This window comes from Daucus carota, chromosome 2 (genome assembly GCF_001625215.2).
Source record: "Daucus carota subsp. sativus chromosome 2, DH1 v3.0, whole genome shotgun sequence".
NCBI classification, from domain to species: Eukaryota; Viridiplantae; Streptophyta; class Magnoliopsida; order Apiales; family Apiaceae; genus Daucus; species Daucus carota.
The window spans coordinates 1,646,433-1,667,028 of NC_030382.2; the positions used below are offsets into that span (position 1 = coordinate 1,646,433).

The 20,596-nt window shown below is 39.4% G+C and overlaps 1 protein-coding gene and 1 long non-coding RNA gene across 2 annotated transcripts; both read right to left on the reverse strand.

Annotated features, from left to right (window-relative positions):
- Positions 1-3,585: 3,585 nt before the first annotated feature.
- LOC135150237 (uncharacterized) lies at positions 3,586-20,368 on the reverse strand. The gene is made up of 3 exons (XR_010288526.1): positions 18,198-20,368; positions 4,013-10,610; positions 3,586-3,881 (listed from the first exon to the last, which is right to left on the reverse strand). It is a non-coding gene; the product is annotated as an uncharacterized LOC135150237 (long non-coding RNA).
- On the reverse strand, positions 10,566-18,184 carry LOC135150236 (uncharacterized). Its single transcript, XM_064086377.1, has one exon. It carries the CDS (start codon positions 17,384-17,386, stop codon positions 11,957-11,959), a length of 5,430 nt encoding a protein of 1,809 aa, XP_063942447.1. The 5' UTR covers positions 17,387-18,184; the 3' UTR covers positions 10,566-11,956.
- Positions 20,369-20,596: the final 228 nt, after the last annotated feature.

Sequence of the window (20,596 nt, forward strand, 5' to 3'; positions counted from 1 at the left end):
CAGCTCACGTGGATGACACAGGTGAAATAGTAAATTAGGATTTTTAGTAAACTAGGGTTCTTGGTATAAGATTGGAGCTTTTATAATTGCGGTGTCGGATTCTATAATTGGCTTGGAAGTTGTTGTTAAATGGCTTGGAGGAAATGATTGGAGGTTTTAATTACGCCACGGGGCTGTCGGAGCGCCCCCGGGCGATGCTCGCCGACGGTGACTTGCGGCGGCAAATAGAGAGGATTAAGAGCGGCTAGAGCTATTTTGAGTGTTGTGGGTGTTTTATGGCAGAGAGGGTCGAGAGAGAGAAAGAAAACGAATGGTATAGAGAAAGGGAAGGAGGGAGACTAGCAAAGAAGGGGGCGACGATGAAGAGCCGCCGGAATTTTTCCTCCGATCCATGTGGGCTGCTTACACGGAAAAATATATTTTTGATTTATTTTATAACTCGCCACATCAGCAAAATATAACGTCCGTTTACAAAAATTTAACGGAATGACTATGATAGGAAAAATTCAAAAGTTCAATTACTTATCCATTTTAATTTATAGTTCGGGGACCTAGAAAAAAAAGTGCCAATAGTTTAGGGATGTTAGAATTAGTTTTCCCAAAAATTTATGATTTGATTTTACATATCAGTGATTTTCTGTTGGTGATTTATGTTTCTCTAAATATTCCTTTTTTATATAAAGTGAAAGTATGATAAAATAAGTGACATCCTTCTCTCAAAACAATTTTCCCAACTTTTTCTCAATTATGTTCAAAGAAATTTACCATTTTTGGATTGATTATATTACATGGAATTAATTCAAATGGGCACAAAATTTGTTCCCTGCTCTCATGAAAATTAAGGTGGTCCACTATTAACCAAGAGAGTACATTATGTGATGAGGAACCCAGATTCATATTGACAGGCCGATCTTATCTGAATACCGGACCTTATGTGATCTAACTTGTTTTTCCAAATGTAATTGGACTTGTTTTAGATGTCATATGCTATATTTATGTAGCTAATATGTATATTATATTTTCTTTGACAAGAGTAATATATGTGAAATTTACCCAAAATTATAAATGTAATATCATATACAGGGGCCCACCTCGTTGAGGCTAGGATGGGCTTTAGCCCGCTACTTAGCAACTTCTTACAAAATTATTACTAATATTGTATCATATAGAGAGCCCAGCCCGGTCAAATTGTTTCTTTCACTACAGAAAACAGGTCAAAACGGACCATCAAAAATGGTCGGTTATAAAGGAAATCGGTCTGTTATAAGGGTAAAACTGACCGCTTATCATCGTCGGTTAAAATCTGATCGGTTATGTAAATTGGTCGTGTTTAATAGTTATAACCAACCGTTGTTGTGGTCGGTTATGCGATTTTGGATTGTCTGAAATGTGGTCCCACTTTGTGACACCTGTCACCACGTGGCAACAAGTGTCACGCCATGTCAGAACCAAACCAGATAACCGACCGTCGCATGTGGTCGGTTATGTCCCTTTTATATTCACCGTCGAGATTAATTTTCATGGCATCACTTCTAGGTAGAAAATCAACTATTCCCCATGGGTGCCATTATCTTAATTATGTACGTGAACTAAGCCTTGCTTAAGTGTAGGAGACCGGAGCTAAGCATGCTAAGCATACACTAGAAGCCGACGGAGGTGACCGACACTACATATCATGTATTTTTCATATCCAAATTTACTTGTCTTTGACATATATATTGGGGTAGTGACACTGACATAAACTTCTTTAAGAACTTAGATTTCATATAAGAGATATATGTTAGGTTATAAATTGTGTGTGATTACAAAATTTGATTTCAAGTATACAAACTTTGACATGTTGGTTACTAACTTCTAAATGTATGAAATCATGATTATGAGATTATTTAATTGACTTGAGTATTTTTTTAAAAAAATTAGTCTAATTTCCAAATATAAAATATAAAGAATTTGTCAAATTAATTTAGTTGGTGCACAACAATTCTTTATATGATCAAGAATATTAAGTTTTTGGTAATTTTTATGGTTAGCAAAATTAGTAGTTATCTTTCCAATAAAGTCAAAATTAAGTAACTTATGACTTGAAAAGAACTTTCATATTTGCCCACTTTTACTCATGTATGAAGAGGGAGACGAGTAGTGTGACCAAGGCTATATAGGTACTAGTAAGTACCAATCGTAATGGTCTGTACTCTTTATAACCCATCATCATTATTCTTAGTGTTGGTCTAACTTGTGACCACAATGTCCATGTTCTCTAGGGTAAGCATTTTTGTTTTAAGCAATTGTGTTGTTATTGCCAATTGGTTAGGAATGTCAGTCACAAGTTGCTTATTTTAATCACTATTTGTTTATTTTGGTGATTCTTCTTGGCCGTTTGTAGCAATATTTTGGCCTTATTCTTAATGATGTTAAAATTTATGTTATAATCTTTTACTATTTGCTAAAATTTTGTGACATTGTCATATCTACAGTCTACCCGAGCCATGAAATATATTATGAATAATAATTATGAGCAATTAATTTTTATATCAAAGAAAATTAAAAGTTGGTGTTATAATTTTTTAAGAAAATGATGTGAAGTTCTTAAGTAAAATTGTAAATTAAATATATTTTTAGGGGAAATGGTTTTCAAATACCTAACCACCCAATATTATGCACCATCCTTTTCAAAAATATTTATATATGTGGTAATTAATGTGAAAATGGGTTAAAAGCATAGGTCAATTAATAGATTATTAATATATCAACTTTTCAAAAAAAAATTATTTGATTAATTAAATAAACTTACTCATTTGCATTGTGTAATGATATCTTAGGGTATTTGATGGTGTGCTCATTACATTCTTCTTTTTTTTTTTCCTATCTATTAAGAGCTCACCCAGATTCACACAAATTATTCCCATATTTAAATGATTTTCTTGAGTAACATCTAATTCTTTTTTATAATTTTTGTATGTTTTCAAGCACTATGAAGTGATCATATCTCACTTACCGCTTATAACAATTACCAGTTTGAATCAAGTTGCAAGACAATGAGATGACTGTCCCTTTTATAAATTGCTTAACTATGGGTGAAAATGAGCAAAACATTCACCTATATCTCTATTCAATTACTAGGACCATCATAAGTACTTCCACTATCATAAAATACATGATGTGAATTAAGGGTATTATGTACCACTCATAAGTTTATTGTAAAAGGGTCCCGTCCGATCAAAAATTTATAAGCAACATATCTCACAAACTAGTGAACAAACTTCTACCAAAATAAAATTATTTATATTCTATTTTCTGCCAACTTAATACCTTATTGTTAGAAAATAATTCTCAGTTTTGATTATTTTATATATTTGATTAATTCAATTGGCTTAGGCCTCGATTTTCAAGACTTCTCAATATACATGAAAAATCTTGTCCTTGGGTCATTGTTAGAAGTTGAAGCTAGTTACACAAAAAACATTAATAGAGAATAGACGAAGACTTAAAATATCTCCTTTATAAATCCAACATATTATATATTACAAAGGGACTCGAATATTAATTTCATAGTTATTGGTTGATATTGAGTACAAGGTTCACAGTTCTAATTAAAATCAATAAGCATAACATCAACCTATTCATTATTTTAATTAGTAATATTTGATAATGAGTTTCATGGGTATGCTACAAACAACACCCCTTAAATTTAAAGTAAATCATAAGAAGGGAGCTCTTTGAGGGGTTCCTTTTCTTTTATTTCTTTTGATTCCCGCCCCTTGACCATTGAAAGTTTGATGGGTAGGGGCCATTGTGTTTCCCTCAATATTTGATCTTTTTCTCTTGTTGACCGCTAAAAATGGTGGATCCGAGCTTTTGGCCTTTTGTGAGAATGTCGTTACCTGAACAAGGTAGTTTGGTTTTTAAAGTAAGCAATTATACACATGAGTGTGTGTGTATGAATCAATCTAAAACCATTTTAAATAAAAAAAAATGAGCACTTTTTTTTTGCGTGTTTGTATACATAATTTACCTTGCAACTGATGCTGCAGTAGCGATGGCGAGATGGGTAGGTCAAAATCCTTTGACATGTGTCACACGAATATTCTGCATCTTTCTTCGAACCGGATTTTTTGTGTGGCAAAGGTTGAAGGGAGTAAACTGACAGCTTGTTGCAACTGTAAGGCTGTAGTCCACACCATACATAGAATTCAACATCATTATAAATTATAATAAGTTTATATCTTTCTTGACAAATGTGTTAAAAATAAATAATGTACTTTTGACTATTAAAATAATAGAAGTATGTAGGAGTTTCTAGAATAATCTTGGTACATGTATTAGCTAGTCCTGATAAAACTAGGACTCCTGGTTCAGTAGAACTACGTACGGCTTGATCCCATATATAAAGGGGTACGTAGGCACATTAAGGGGATATATCGAGAGTTGTGAGCACGAGAGCAGAAATATATTCCCTTGATCTCAGCCACCATCAAACACTAAAAACCACCACCCACGACGGATTTCCGTCATATAATCACCGTGAAAAACCTAATTCCGGCAACGAACCTCACATTTGTTGATTCACCAAATTCCTCTATCAACAAATTGGCGCTAGAAGGAGGGGCTACAGGTGAAATCTCGAAGAGGAAGAGATGGCCAATCACGATGATGATTCGTATGAAGGAGACTACTACGTTGAAGATGAACCAGTGGAGGCATATTCGCCGGTGCACATTCAAGACCCCCGCACCCTGCCAAACAACCCACCCCCGGTTGTGGTCAGTAACACGGAGCTTCTTAGCACCCTCCAACGAATAGAACAAAATCAATCGAGGTACGACACGAGGTTGAACACCATGAAGTCTATACTCGAAGAACTTGTCCCCAGACACTCTCGCCATTTCAGAAGCCATGGCAAGAGAGGACGCAGACCTTTCAGACGTCCTACCCCTCGAATGTTGGAATATGGAGATACGACCCCTGGTGTTAACCTCCCACCAGGAGCTCTAATAAGCCAAGGAGTCTACAATGCGGAGGGCGCGCCCCTGGACATGACCACGCCTGCTGCGCAACCTGAAGGGACGGGACAAGAGACAGTCGACCAGAATGCAGACTCTCGACCTCTGGCTGAAAGATTAGGTATCACTCCAAATAGTTTGGCTATGATTGTGCGAATGGCAGAGCAGGAACAGAGGAGACCCTCTCAAGGAAACGGCGCGCCCCTACGTCCTCAGGGAACTGGCGCGCCTCCTGAGACGAGACGTGAAATAGGAATAGGAAGGACGTGCCGAGGAATAAAGGGGAGAGGAAGAGGCCTCATACCAAATTTGAGGGAAAGGCGCCGAGGAGGACCCTTGATAGAATACCTCCCTTCTCAAAGTGAATCGAGCTAACACACCCCGGACCCAAGAGCCACGGGAAGGACGCGCCCCCATAGCAATCAAGGAGACACGCCTCCCCAAGGCCCACCTACTGCCAATCAACAAGCCACGCCACCTCCAATGATACCTACTGCCAATCAACAGACGACACCGCCTCCAATCATACCCACTCCGCAGCAAACTATTCCCGCAACCATTCCCACCGCACCTACCCCTCCAACGCAAACACTAACCCAAATCGTCCAACCGACCGCTACCCAGACCGAAGCCACCAATGTACTTCAGACCGCAGTGGCCAACACGAACCTAGCAAATGTAACCGCTACCCCTCTGGTAACCACCCAAACTATCCCAGGAATCGGAACCATCAACCCTGAAGACTTAAAGAAGTTACTAGCCCTCTTGCAATCTGGCGCTGCCACAACGGCACCACAGATCTCATCACCATTTACCGCAGCAGTCCGCGAAGCCCAATTACCAACCGGTTTCAAGAACCTGAATGCTGATCTCCATTACCACGGGAATGCTGATCCCCGTGAATTCTTGATCAGGTTCAACATTGAAATGGACTTGTATCAAATCCCTGACTTGGTCAGGTGCAGGTTTCTAGCAACAACCTTAAGGGACAGTGCCCAACAATGGTTTCTGAAGTTAGGACGAGGGGTCATCTCCTCTTGGGAAGGCATGCAGCAGATGTTCATGACACAATTCCAAGCCGCGACCAAATACGCTTCGCCCGTTACTACTCTCGCCAACGTCAAGCAGCGTGACAATGAGACCCTGACCGCGTACTTCAAAAGATTTAATCAAGAGTCCATGGAAGTAAAAGGAGCTTCGGATGACACCTTGAAGAACTTCCTGATAGTTGGGCTTAAAGTTGGCACCGACTTCTGGAAACACCTCCAAGGAAAGGACCCAGCCACCCTGTCTGAATTGTATTCCGCAGCCGAGTCCTTCAAAAAGACAGAGTAGTCGCTGGCCGAGAACCAAAAGGAGATCGCCAAATCAAAGTATAAAAGAAAGGATCGCACCCCCAGCCCAGAAACAAGAGGACGCACCCGCTCTCCGAGAAGTGTAAACATGACCTCGAGTAAAAGATCTTGGAGCCCTCAAAGGCAGTCAGGCACATACACTCCGCTAACAGCATCAGCTGAGCACATCTATGCAGTAAGTAAGGATAAGGTGCCGTTCCAAAGACCTCAACCTATCCCCCAACACATAGCCATGGACAAAAAGAAGTATTGTGACTTCCACGAATCAGCCGGGCATAACACCTCCGAGTGCCGACATCTGAAAGAGGAGATTGAATATTTACTCAAAGAAGGATATTTAACAGATGGGGTAAAAAAGTATAGGACCGATCACCCCCCAGAAAGACGCGCCCTCGGAGCTTCACAAGATGATAGAGCAGGTGAAAAACAGAACGATACCCAGTTTTTAAGGGAAGGTAGCATCAGAAGTATATTCGGAGGACCATACATAGGGGGAGGTAGCCGAAAAGCAATGGACAAATACGCTAAGGAAGCAAGGGACTACCCCCTGACCAATGTGAACCATCTATCGGCCAGAGCCCCGCGAGTATTCAAGGGAGAAACTATGGACATCACATTCACGGAGGACGATGCAAGGTGGGTACACCATCCCCATAACGATGCCTTAGTGGTCGTCATCCGTATCGCCACCTTAAACGTTCATCGGGTATTTGTTGATAATGAGAGTTCTGTCAACATCCTCTACTACGACACCTACAAGAAAATGAGATTACTAGACAAAGACATGACCGTAGAAAATTTTTACATATATGGCTTCGGAGGAGAGGCTATCAAAGCCAAAGGAACCATTCGCTTACTAGTTACCCTAGGAGAGGCTCCACGAGCGGCCACTCAGATTGCCGAGTTTGTGATCATTGACCATCCCTCAGCACATAATGCACTCATGGGATGCCCCCTCTTGAAAGACATGAGAATAGTCACCTCCATCTATCATCTTACCTTGAAGTTCCCCACCCCTGGAGGAGTTGGTTGTGTGAAAGGATCCCAGTATGAATCTCGCGATTGCTATGGCCGATCACTTAAGAATTTTCGAGACAAAAGGGGAGTGCCACCCCACGAGGAACTCCACTTAGTCCATGCTCTCTACCTCATTCAATATCCAAAGAGCGATATTGAGGATGCGCCCACCATCCCAGCACCCGGAAGACGCGTCCCTCATGAAGGCGAACCCCCTCTTGTCAATGAACCAATGTTTCAAGAATATGAAGAACAGGTTATCGAAGTGGAGGAGGCACCTCCGAAGAAAGTTAGAAAGCTGGATCAAGAGGAGATCGTCATGGAATTGGAAGAGCCCTCGCCCCCCAAAGAAGTTTCTAGGGACACGCCCTCAGGCCCAGAGCAAACCCCGCACCAGTTTGATTTCGACCTAGACCCACGACTGCCCATGCAAGTGCAGAATACCGGGCCAGCCGAGGATACGATTGAAGTACAAATTACACTGGGGAGTGGTGGCAAGATCCTGAAGATAGGATCCAAACTAAGTCCAGAGGTAAGAAGCAAGTTGATAGAATTCCTTACAAATAGCCTCGACGTATTTGCTTGAAGCCACGAGGATATGGTGGGGATAGACCCGGCCGTTATGTGCAATCACTTAAATGTCGACCCCTCCAAAAAGGGTGCTAGACAGAAAAGGAGGCCCATCAGTGGAGAAAGAGCCGAGGCCTTGTAGGAGGAGGTCGATTGCCTCTTGAAAGCAGGATTGGTAAAAGAGTCGTTCTACCCGAAATGGTTAGCAAACCCCGTACTTGTCAAGAAACCCAATGGGAAGTGGCGCACCTGCATAGACTTCACGGATCTCAACAAGGCGTGTCCCAAAGATAGTTTCACGCTTCATCGTATCGTCCAATTTGTGGATTCAACGACAGGACACGCCCTTCTCAGCTTTATGGATGCCTACTCAGGATACAATCAGATTCCCATGTACGAGCCCGACCAGGAGCACACCTCCTTCATCACAAACAGAGGCCTGTATTGCTACATAGGAATGCCATTTGGACTTAGCAACACTAGCACGACCTACCAGAGGTTGGTGAATATGATGTTCAAGGATCAAATTGGGAAGACGATGGAGGTGTATGTAGATGACATGTTGGTCAAATCTAAGAAGGACGTCGACCACGTTACCCACTTGGCTGATGATGTGCTAGAAATAATACCTTTAAATCGCAAGCGCACGATCACCGTTTTAATATTTATGATTCGATCCACAGAGATTAAAATTAATTTTCGCAAATCCTTTAATTAAAATCTAGGCGAATTAGAACAATGAATTGGTGTGAAAAGGGTAAATTTTAACACTAATTTTAGTTATTATAACGTTAATTTAAAAACTAAACTAATTAACTTTAATTAATCGAAACTAATTACCAAGATTAATAAATCAAAATTAATTAAGCACGTGATCACTCGGACTAAAAAAAACTACAAGCACATATCAGACTATAAATAGAGTGGCTTAATCAACTTGACATTTTAACTGGCCAACACTATTTCTACCAAAAACAAACTTGTAAACTCAGCGAATAAAACAAAATAAATAGCAATACTGGTACTCGACCATGAACTTGCAGGGGAATAAACATAAATAACAAACCCAGCAACCAAGAACAGGGCTGCAACTTGACGAAATGAAATGGAAACAAAAACAAAACTACTTAAAATAATCAAACTTATCACTTGACACAGTAGCTCCTAAACAAACAGACGCAACAAATCTAATCCTAAACTCAGGAAACTAAACTTGGCAAAATTAGTAGAACAAGCAACTGGAACTCAGGGCTGCGATTCACAATACAGAATAACAGACTCGACTCTACAAAGACAAACGCCTTAAGAAAATACAAAAACAAAACTCCGAAATAGCTGGAACTCCGAACAAAATCGCAGCAAACTTACTACGGGGCCGGAACTCGACTCGATGAACGACTCAGTAACTAGCAGATGAAACCAGAAATGACCCAAAACTCAGCTATACTCGACATAATCACACACAAAAAGACTCAGTTCATAGCTATATAAACGAAAACGAAACCCAGATAGTTTACCGTTTGACTCGACTAAAACACAGCAGACTAGACTCAGAAAATCCGAACCCAGCTAAACAGAACTCGCACGACTAGCTCAAGGCTCGACTGCTTTGGTGAAAAACAGAATAGAACAGATACCATACTCGCAAATTACAACCAAATGAACAAAAGATACAAAAACAGACCCACACAACTCGAACTCAAACTAAATGAAGAACAGAGCAGAGGGCAACTCGAGACTCGGCAAAAACGAACAAACAAAACTCGGAATCTTAACAGCAAAAGAAAGCAATCACGCAGCAGAACACAGACTCAATTCAACCGAGTCACAAACTCGGCACAACTAACTCAGTTACAAAAACGAAGAACGACTCGGACACATAAACAAACGATGAAAAACGAGCTCAGCGATTCAACAAAACGGAAATCAGTTGAACCCAGCAACGAGAAAACGCGAACAAAAGAGCAGAAAACAAAGTAATAAAAAGAAAAGGGAAAGGGGCGGGGTTTTAAACGAAGAGAAACAGAGAAAACTTCTTTTAACAAAACAGAGAATAAATCGGTGGCTGCTAATGATTTACTATTAAAAGAGAAAATGCTGAAATAATTTAACTATATTATACCCTTTAAGTTTAAAATCATTAAACCCCCACACAAATGATTTTTGTGCTAGAGTTCATGTTTTTCTCAAAAAGTAAATCTAAATATAAAGAAACTACTATAGATGGCTCCTTCCAATCTACAAACAACTTTGAATTCTTTTGTAGTTAGAGGAAGATTTCATAGCCAAAGTAAACATAAAGAACAAGAATGTAAGAACAATATGAAATCTTGCATTAAAATATTAAAATGTGTTTACAAAAGGAGGAGTGAGCATACAAATTAAAACTAGATCTAGACTATAAAAGAGGAGGCTACTAAAAGGAGAAAATCCTAGGTTAAAAAGATGATGATTACAAGTAAAGGGGGTGGGGGTATTTATAGCTAGAAATATAGGGTTTAGGGGTAGGGTGGCTAAATCTAATCCATCTATGTGTGATGTGTGTTGGGTAAATCATAGCCATCCATGTGCCCCCTTGCTTGCCAACTCTCTTTGATTTTCTTCTTTTCTTTTCTTTTTCTCCCTTTTTCTTGCATTTTCTCTTCTTTCTTTATTTATCTACAATTTCCTGAAATAAAATAAATAAGCGATTAATACTACAAAAAATAGGCACTTAAATATGCAAAAATATGGACTAATCAAACTTCCTCATACCTATCTTTTGCTCGTCCTCGAGTAAAAATCAAAAGAAAAGAAAATAAACTAAGAAAACTAGATGCGATTCCTAGGCTCCTTTTCGTAGGCGTGACGGGTGATTTTAGGTTCACCAACCCGTTAAACTCGTAGACGATCTCTACAAGAGGAGTTCTGTCTCCTAAGGGTTTACAGAAGATATACCCATAAAATCTTCGAGACCTTCCAGCAAGTGTCTACTCGACTCTACTCTAATTTCGTTGGTGTTAACAAAAAGTGTTTTTAAGGAAAATACGACTTAAAGACTCATCTACTAATAATCAAGATACAGTTGTCTCTAATCTACTTGCATCGACACAAAGATTTGCTAGAAATCCAAGGAGTGTAAGTAATTTAAGGCCTTTGATGGATCCTAATTGTCTAAGAACACTTTCTCTTTTTCAACCAATTTTGAACTGACCCAATCTCTATCGAAACAAATATCTAGCCAAACTTCACAAACTCTTATTCTTTTTTTTTCTTTTTTTTTTTGGATTGACTTTATTTTGTCCGTTTTCTTAGGCAAACAATGTTACCCATGTAGCGAGCTTTAGGTCAGTGACTCCCAAACCAAACGGTCTTAGGGCACTAGGTTTTGAAATCCCCCTACGGACTTAATTGCTCGAGTAACAAAGGCCACAAAACGAGACTAGCCAATCTACTTTTGCCCATTTATCTAAAGATTTTATCTATAAAGAACAATGGGTATTGAAGTAGTTATTCCTTCTTTTTTTTTTCTTTCTTTTTTTTTTCTTTTTTTCCGCAAAGGTTCGATTCGACATTGTTTCAACATGTGGGTTCTCTCTCTCAGGTATCGAATAATATCACTAGACAATCTCTCCATCAAAGGTCTTGTGCAAAGTGTGTGCCATCTTGGAATTACGAGTACAAATCGGTCGATACAAGCTTCAAAAAGACAACCTTACTCAACTACGTTCAAATTATCTAAAAGACACTACATATATATACTTTTCGAAAACATGCTAAACACCAACTACTCCTAAAGTTCGAGTGAGAGAAAGACAACTTAACTAAAACATCTCTGTTTTTGGATTTTTCTAATTTTTCAATTTTTAGGGATTTTCATTTTTTAAGAATTACACTAAAGCCCTCCCCATACCTAAATCATGCATTGTCCTCAATGTATGCAAAAGAGAGAATTGAAATGTAAGAGAAAAGAGGAAAAATACCTGAATAGGAGATGAAGGGGGTTTTTATTAACTACTGAAGCAACTTACATGATCAAGGGTCGATGAGGTTGATGACCTCTTCCTCCGAATCAACAGGCAATTCTAAAAATGGTTTAAGACGTTGACCATTAACTTTAAAAACATTACCATTTTTAGGATCCTGAATTTCAACAGCACCGTGAGGAAACACAACTTGAACAATGTAAGGACCGTCCCATCTAGAACGCAACTTACCGGGAAACAAATGAAGCCTAGAATTGTAGAGAAGAACTTTTTGGCCGGGAGAAAAAGATTTTCTTAAAATGGTTTTATCATGGAAGGCCTTGGTTCTCTCTTTGTAAATTTTAGCATTTTCGTAGGCATCAGTTCTAAGTTCGTCTAACTCGGTCAATTGCAACTTCCGATGACTACCGGCGGTGGGTAAGTCGAAGTTCAATTCTCTAATGGCCCACATGGCCCTATGCTCTAACTCAACCGGCAAATGGCAAGCTTTACCATACACGAGTCTATAAGGAGACATTCCTAAGACGGTCTTAAAGGCGGTCCGATAGGCCCATAAGGCATCTATCAACTTGGTGGACCAATCTTTCCTATTCGAGTTGACCGTCTTTTCTAAGATTTGCTTAATTTGCCGGTTCGAAACCTCTACTTGGCCACTAGTTTGAGGATGATAAGGGGTAGCAAGCCTATGAGTGATGGAGTACTTCTTAAGAAGACACTCGAATTGACGATTCTTAAAATGCGTCCCTTGGTCACTAATGATAGCCCTAGGCGTACCAAATCGAGAAAAGATATTCTCTTTAAGGAATCGAAGGACAACCTTGTTGTCATTGGACCGGGTCGGGATGGCTTCTACCCATTTGGAAACATAATCTACCGCGAGAAGGATGTAAAGGTGGCCAAACGAACTAGGAAATGGGCCCATGAAATCTATGCCCCACACATCAAAGAGCTCTATAACAAGGATTGGGCTCATAGGCATCATGGTCCTCCTAGTGATTCTTCCTAGATGTTGACACCTACTACATGCGGAACAATACTCGGCGGCATCTTTAAACAAAGTGGGCCAATAAAAACCGCATTGGAGGATTTTAGCGGCGGTCTTTTTCGCACTAAAATGACCTCCACATGCTTGATCGTGACAAAATGAGAGGATACTATGAAACTCACTATTTGGGACACACCTCCTAATGATTTGGTCGGGACAATGCTTAAAGAGATACGGGTCGTCCCAAAAGAAATGTTTCACTTGAGAGAAGAACTTGGCTTTATCATTTTTGGACCATGTCGAGGGAGTGTCACCGGTTGCTAAGTAATTGACTATGTCGGCGAACCAAGGGAGAGTGGAAATCGAGAGAAGATGTTCGTCGGGAAAGGATTCGCTTAAGGGCAAGTCGTTAGTGGATTCAACCACCAATCGAGAGAGATGATCGGCGACGACATTCTCACAACCTTTCTTATCCCTAATCTCTAAATCAAACTCTTGGAGCAACAAAATCCATCTAATTAAGCGGGCTTTTGAGTCTTTTTTAGAAAAAAGGTACTTAAGAGCGGCATGGTCGGTGTAAACAATGATTTTGGACCCGATAAGATAAGAGCGAAATTTTTCTAAGGCAAAGACTACGGCTAGAAGCTCCTTCTCGGTGGTAGAGTAATTGAGTTGGGCATCATTTAAGGTCTTACTAGCATAGTAAATGACGTGAGGCCTCTTATCTATTCGTTGTACTAAAACTGCTCCTATCGCATAATCGGATGCGTCACACATAAGCTCAAAAGGTTGACTCCAATCGGGAGACTTCATGATCGGGGCCGAAGTCAATTCTCTCTTAAGGTTTTCGAAAGAATGAACACACTCTTTTGTGAACTCAAACTTGACATCCTTAGCTAGAAGGTTGGTCAAAGGTCGGGCCTTTTTGCTAAAATCTTGGATGAATCTACGATAAAATCCCGCATGTCCAAGGAAAGAACGAATTTCCTTAACGGACTTGGGAGGAGGGAGATTAGCAATTAGGTCGACCTTAGCCTTGTCTACTTCGATCCCTTTTTCAGAAATTTTGTGTCCTAAAACGATTCCCTCCTTAACCATGAAATGACACTTCTCCCAATTTAACACTAGATCTGTTTCCTCACATCTTTTCAACACTCGATCTAAATGGTTAAGGCATTGGTGAAAAGATGGTCCAAAGATGGAAAAGTCATCTATGAAGACTTCTAGAAAGTCACCTATCATTTCCGAGAAGATGCTAGTCATGCACCTTTGGAACGTGGACGGGCCCGTGGTTAGGCCGAAAGCTAGACGTCTATAAGCGAAGGTTCCAAAAGGGCAAGTGAAAGTGGTCTTTTCTTGGTCTTCGGGTGCAATCGGGATTTGAAAATATCCCGAGTAACCATCTAAGAAGCAATAAAACGCATGACCCGCTAACCTCTCAAGCATTTGATCGATAAAGGGCAAAGGAAAATGATCTTTCCTAGTGACGGCATTGAGCTTCCTAAAATCTATGCACATTCTCCAACCGGATTGAACACGGGTTGGAACTTGCTCATTGTTCTCATTGGTCACCAAAGTAATGCCCGACTTTTTAGGTACTACATGAACGGGACTCACCCACTTACTATCGGAAATGGGATAAATGATCCCATTGTCTAAGCACTTAAGAATTTCTTTCTTAACTACCTCCATCATGGGAGGATTCAACCTCCTTTGAGGTTCTCTCACGGGCTTTACATCTTCTACCAAATGAATCCTATGTTGGACAATCGCCGGGCTAATTCCTTTAATGTCCGAAATGCTCCATCCTATGGCTCCCTTATGCTTTCTAAGGATTTCTAAAAGTTCTTCCTCTTGTGACGTAGTCAAGTTAGAGGCAATGATAACGGGATATGACTCGTTAGGACCTATAAAAGCATACTTAAGAGTGTCGGGAAGAGGTTTGAGTTCTAACTCCGGCGGTTGTGACTCAACGGTTTTCTTAGGTAAAGGCAAATACTCGGGTTCAACATCACGCTCTTGATTCGTTGTAGGAATGGTAGATTCTAACATTTGGTTGACCTCATGTGTATAGTCGGAAACATCCCAATCCTCTCCAAAATGTTTTAAACAAAATTCAAGGGCATCTTTAGGATTCATGAGATCTTGATCAACTATTTCATCAATTAGATTAACGTCCAAAGGTTGATCATAGAAATCATCGGATTGTTTCCCCACATGAAAGATGTTGAGGTCGATTGTCATGTTGCCAAATGTTAGCTTCATTAAGCCATTCCTACAATTAATCAACGCGTTGGATGTAGCTAAAAATGGTCGTCCTAGGATTATGGGAATTTGATTCTTCGGGTTCCTAACCGGTTCGGTCTCTAGGACGACGAAATCTACCGGAAAAACAAAATCACCTACTTTAATTAGCACGTCTTCGATCATTCCCTTAGGAATTTTCACGGATCGATCGGCTAATTGAAGTGTGACATTGGTTTGGCGGAGCTCTCCTAACCCTAAAGCTTGGTAGACAGAATATGGAAGGAGATTAACACTAGCCCCTAAATCAAGTAACGCCTTATCCACAAAAGTTTCTCCTATGACACATGAAATGGTAGGACACCCGGGGTCCTTGTATTTCACGGGAATTTCGTTTGAGAGAATCGAACTAATGTGAGATGTAAGGAAAGCTTTCTTAGGAACATGGTTGGTTCTCTTATGGGTACATAACTCCTTAAGACACTTAGCATATGAGGGAATTTGTTGAATAGCATCTAAAAGGGGTATGTTGACCTTGACTTGCTTAAAAACTTCCAAAATCTTCTCCATTTGAGCCGATTGCTTAGGTGAAATAAGTCTTTGTGGGTAAGGGACTCTCGGTTTATAGACTACTTCACTTTGCAACTCGGGTTCCGGGTTTGGGTCACTCGACTCCTCACGGGCTTTTGAACACTCGGGTTTGTCATGATTAATGGGAGTGCGGGGTGGACTTGGGTTAGAAGTCGAATCCCCTTTCTTACTGAGGTTCTCACCGACTTGGGGATCAACTTGTTTACCCGACCTAAGGGAAATGACCGAATGCACATTATCCGGAGGTCTTTGATTAAGTCGAAATTTTGGGTTCGGTTCCGGTTGACTTGGGAACTTGTTCTTTTCTCGCTCACACAATGTGCTTGCTAATTGACTCAATTGGGACTCTAACTTAGAGACGGCTTGCACATTAGAATGCAAAAGTTGCCTATCTTGAGTTAAAGTTTGCATGAAAGTTTGTTGGGATTGGGTCAAGTTAGTTTGCGATTTCACTAAGGCCTCTATGCTCTTCTCTAAGGAATTGAGTCTCTTATCCGAATCATTAAAACCGGGAGGATTTAACGGGGCTTGACTCGGGTTTTGATAATTCAGAAAAGAATTGGGATTGGGCCTAGGAAAATTAGGTTGTGGAGCTTGAAAATTTTGCCCTTGGTTCCACGAGAAATTCGGGTGATTCTTCCACCCGGGGTTGTACGTTGGTGCAAACGGGTCATTTCTAGGCTTGGGTTGGAACATCGCGTTCACTTGCTCAAAATCATGAGATTGTTGGATCTCGGGATGGGAAGCATTATAGTTCGGGAACATATGCATAGATGAAGGGCCACTATGAGACTCTAAAGCTTCGAGTCTCTTAGTAAGGGTTGCTAATTTGGCATCGGTTGCCACATTGTTTCCTATCGAGTGCAAACCCCTAGAGCTAGACGCCTCGATCGACTTTTTAGGTTCCCTAGTAGACTCCCATAACATTGTTTTCTCGGCTAAGTCCTCGAAAAATTCCCACCCTTGATCCTCATCTTTCTCCATGAATTTTCCTTGGTACATAGACTCTAATAAAGCGGTGGTTTGACTATCTAAGGCCTCGTACACAATCTTACAAAGTCTCCATTTCTCTATTCCATGGTGGGGGCATTGTGATAAAAGATTTTTGAAACGATCAAAGAATTTCCAAAAAGACTCATTTTCCCTTTGATGGAATTGGTTTATCTCATTTGTAATTCGAGTCGTTTTGTGGTTTGGAAAATACTTTTTAAGAAACATTACCACAAACCCTTCCCAAGTGGAAATAGAATTGACGGGAAGACTATACAACCATTTTTTAGCATTTTCTTTTAAAGCAAAGTTGATTAGTCTAAGCCGAATGGAATCTTCGCTCAATTGTTGGAGTTTTTGCAAACCGCAAACCTCCTCAAATTCTTGAATGAAAAGATAGGGATCCTCACCTTCACTCCCTAAAAATTTAGGCAACATACTAATGTGATGTGCCTTAATCTCGAAATTATTCCCATTAACGGGAGGAAGGGTGATGCATGATGGTTGAACGGAACGGGATGGGTAACAGCGGTCTTTAAGAGACAACGCCATGTTTACTATCGGTTCGCTAGCTTCTATGGGTTCGGAGTCCGAAGAGGACGAAGAAGGAATTTCGATGATCGGTCTAACTAATCTAGACGATTCGCTCCTAACCCAAGTAGTTCGCATAAACTAGATAATAAACACGTAGCGAATAAGTGCGAGAAATTAAATCAAACAAAAGAAAGGGTGTAAAAGTTAAAGAAAAACTTAATTCTATGGTTCCCTAATAAAAATGAACTAGACCTTGCTCCTAACGTTAAGGACCACCAAAAACTCGATCAATCCAAAATTATTCGGACCGGTCTGGCCAGTTTGGAGCAGGCATTGCCAAGAGGCCAATCTCCGCGCTTAGACACCAAACCTTAATCGGCCAGGTAAGCTTTCGCTTGCCTTAGACACCGAAAAGTCGGAATAATTAAAGATTACCTCGTCTTTTAGGTACCTTCCTAGTTGAGCGCGAAATCCTAGGGGCTAACGTCTAATTCAATTTTATTAATAGGCTAGGTAAATGCAAAATGAAGAATTAAGTCGTTGTGGGCCAAGGAAAGAGTGATGAAATCCCTTCCCTTATCTTATGAGTGGGTTTTGCCCTTAAGATTTATTTAAAATGATGCTCCACACAACGAGATAATAAAAGCTATAAACAATTATGGATGCTCTAAACTACGTGTTTTAATCTAGAGAAAAGAAAGAAATTAACGCACCTTAGGGTCCTCCAGCGATCACCACAATTAAAGGTACGAAAATTTAAAAACAAAAATTAAAATCTAAATGATGTGCCCTAAGTGTAAAAATGCATGATGCAACAAATATGTATTTCTAACTAATATTTTTGAATTTTAAATTTTTTATTTTGTTTGTGTTTTTTTCAATTTTCAAATTTGTTTATGGTTTTCTAAATAAAAACGAAAAATAAGAGTGGAGAGATACGGTATACCAAAGCAAGCTTCCAAATCCGAGCAAAATTTGTTCACTTTACTCCATGATTCCCGAATAATCCTCCTCGAAATAAAAACAAAAATAGTGAGAAACAAACTAATCCGAAAGATTAAAAATAAAGGAGCGAAAAATTAATTATAATCCCCGGCAGCAGCGCCAAAAACTTGATGTGCTAGAAATAATACCTTTAAATCGCAAGCGCACGATCACCGTTTTAATATTTATGATTCGATCCACAGAGATTAAAATTAATTTTCGCAAATCCTTTAATTAAAATCTAGGCGAATTAGAACAATGAATTGGTGTGAAGAGGGTAAATTTTAACACTAATTTTAGTTATTATAACGTTAATTTAAAAACTAAACTAATTAACTTTAATTAATCGAAACTAATTACCAAGATTAATAAATCAAAATTAATTAAGCACGTGATCACTCGGACTAAAAAAAAACTACAAGCACATATCAGACTGTAAATAGAGTGGCTTAATCAACCTGACATTTTAACTGGCCAACACTATTTCTACCAAAAACAAACTTGTAAACTCAGCGAATAAAACAAAATATATAGCAATACTGGTACTCGACCATGAACTTGCAGGGGAATAAACATAAATAACAAACCCAGCAACCAAGAACAGGGCTGCAACTTGACGAAATGAAATGGAAACAAAAACAAAACTACTTAAAATAATCAAACTTATCACTTGACACAGTAGCTCCTAAACAAACAGACGCAACAAATCTAATCCTAAACTCAGGAAACTAAACTTGGCAAAATTAGTAGAATAAGCAACTGGAACTCAGGGCTGCGATTCACAATACAAAATAACAGACTCGACTCTACAAAGACAAACGCCTTAAGAAAATACAAAAACAAAACTCCGAAATAGCTGGAACTCCGAACAAAATCGCAGCAAACTTACTACGGGGCCGGAACTCGACTCGATGAACGACTCAGTAACTAGCAGATGAAACCAGAAATGACCCAAAACTCAGCTATACTCGACATAATCACACACAAAAAGACTCAGTTCATAGCTATATAAACGAAAACGAAACCCAGATAGTTTACCGTTTGACTCGACTAAAACACAGCAGACTAGACTCAGAAAATCCGAACCCAGCTAAACAGAACTCGCACGACTAGCTCAAGGCTCGACTGCTTTGGTGAAAAACAGAATAGAACAGATACCATACTCGCAAATTACAACCAAATGAACAAAAGATACAAAAACAGACCCACACAACTCGAACTCAAACTAAATGAAGAACAGAGCAGAGGGCAACTCGAGACTCGGCAAAAACGAACAAACAAAACTCGGAATCTTAACAGCAAAAGAAAGCAATCACGCAGCAGAACACAGACTCAATTCAACCGAGTCACAAACTCGGCACAACTAACTCAGTTACAAAAACGAAGAACGACTCGGACACATAAACAAACGATGAAAAACGAGCTCAGCGATTCAACAAAACGGAAATCAGTTGAACCCAGCAACGAGAAAACGCAAACAAAAGAGCAGAAAACAAAGTAATAAAAAGAAAAGGGAAAGGGGCGGGGTTTTAAACGAAGAGAAACAGAGAAAACTTCTTTTAACAAAACAGAGAATAAATCGGTGGCTGCTAATGATTTACTATTAAAAGAGAAAATGCTGAAATAATTTAACTATATTATACCCTTTAAGTTTAAAATCATTAAACCCCCACACAAATGATTTTTGTGCTAGAGTTCATGTTTTTCTCAAAAAGTAAATCTAAATATAAAGAAACTACTATAGATGGCTCCTTCCAATCTACAAACAACTTTGAATTCTTTTGTAGTTAGAGGAAGATTTCATAGCCAAAGTAAACATAAAGAACAAGAATGTAAGAACAATATGAAATCTTGCATTAAAATATTAAAATGTGTTTACAAAAGGAGGAGTGAGCATACAAATTAAAACTAGATCTAGACTATAAAAGAGGAGGCTACTAAAAGGAGAAAATCCTAGGTTAAAAAGATGATGATTACAAGTAAAGGGGGTGGGGGTATTTATAGCTAGAAATGTAGGGTTTAGGGGTAGGGTGGCTAAATCTAATCCATCCATGTGTGATGTGTGTTGGGTAAATCATAGCCATCCATGTGCCCCCTTGCTTGCCAACTCTCTTTGATTTTGTTCTTTTCTTTTCTTTTTCTCCTTTTTTCTTGCATTTTCTCTTCTTTCTTTATTTATCTACAATTTCCTGAAATAAAATAAATAAGCGATTAATACTACAAAAAATAGGCACTTAAATATGCAAAAATATGGAGTAATCAGCTGAGATGTTCGAAATTTTGAGGAAATACAGGATGAAGCTCAATCCGCAGAAGTGTGTGTTTGGAGTGGAATCGGGGAAGTTCCTTGGCTTCATGGTT

Coding starts and splice junctions, on each gene's coding strand:
- LOC135150236 (XM_064086377.1), bottom strand. CDS start 17,386: ATGCGAACTACTTGGGTTAGGAGCGAATCGTCTAGATTAGTTAGACCG.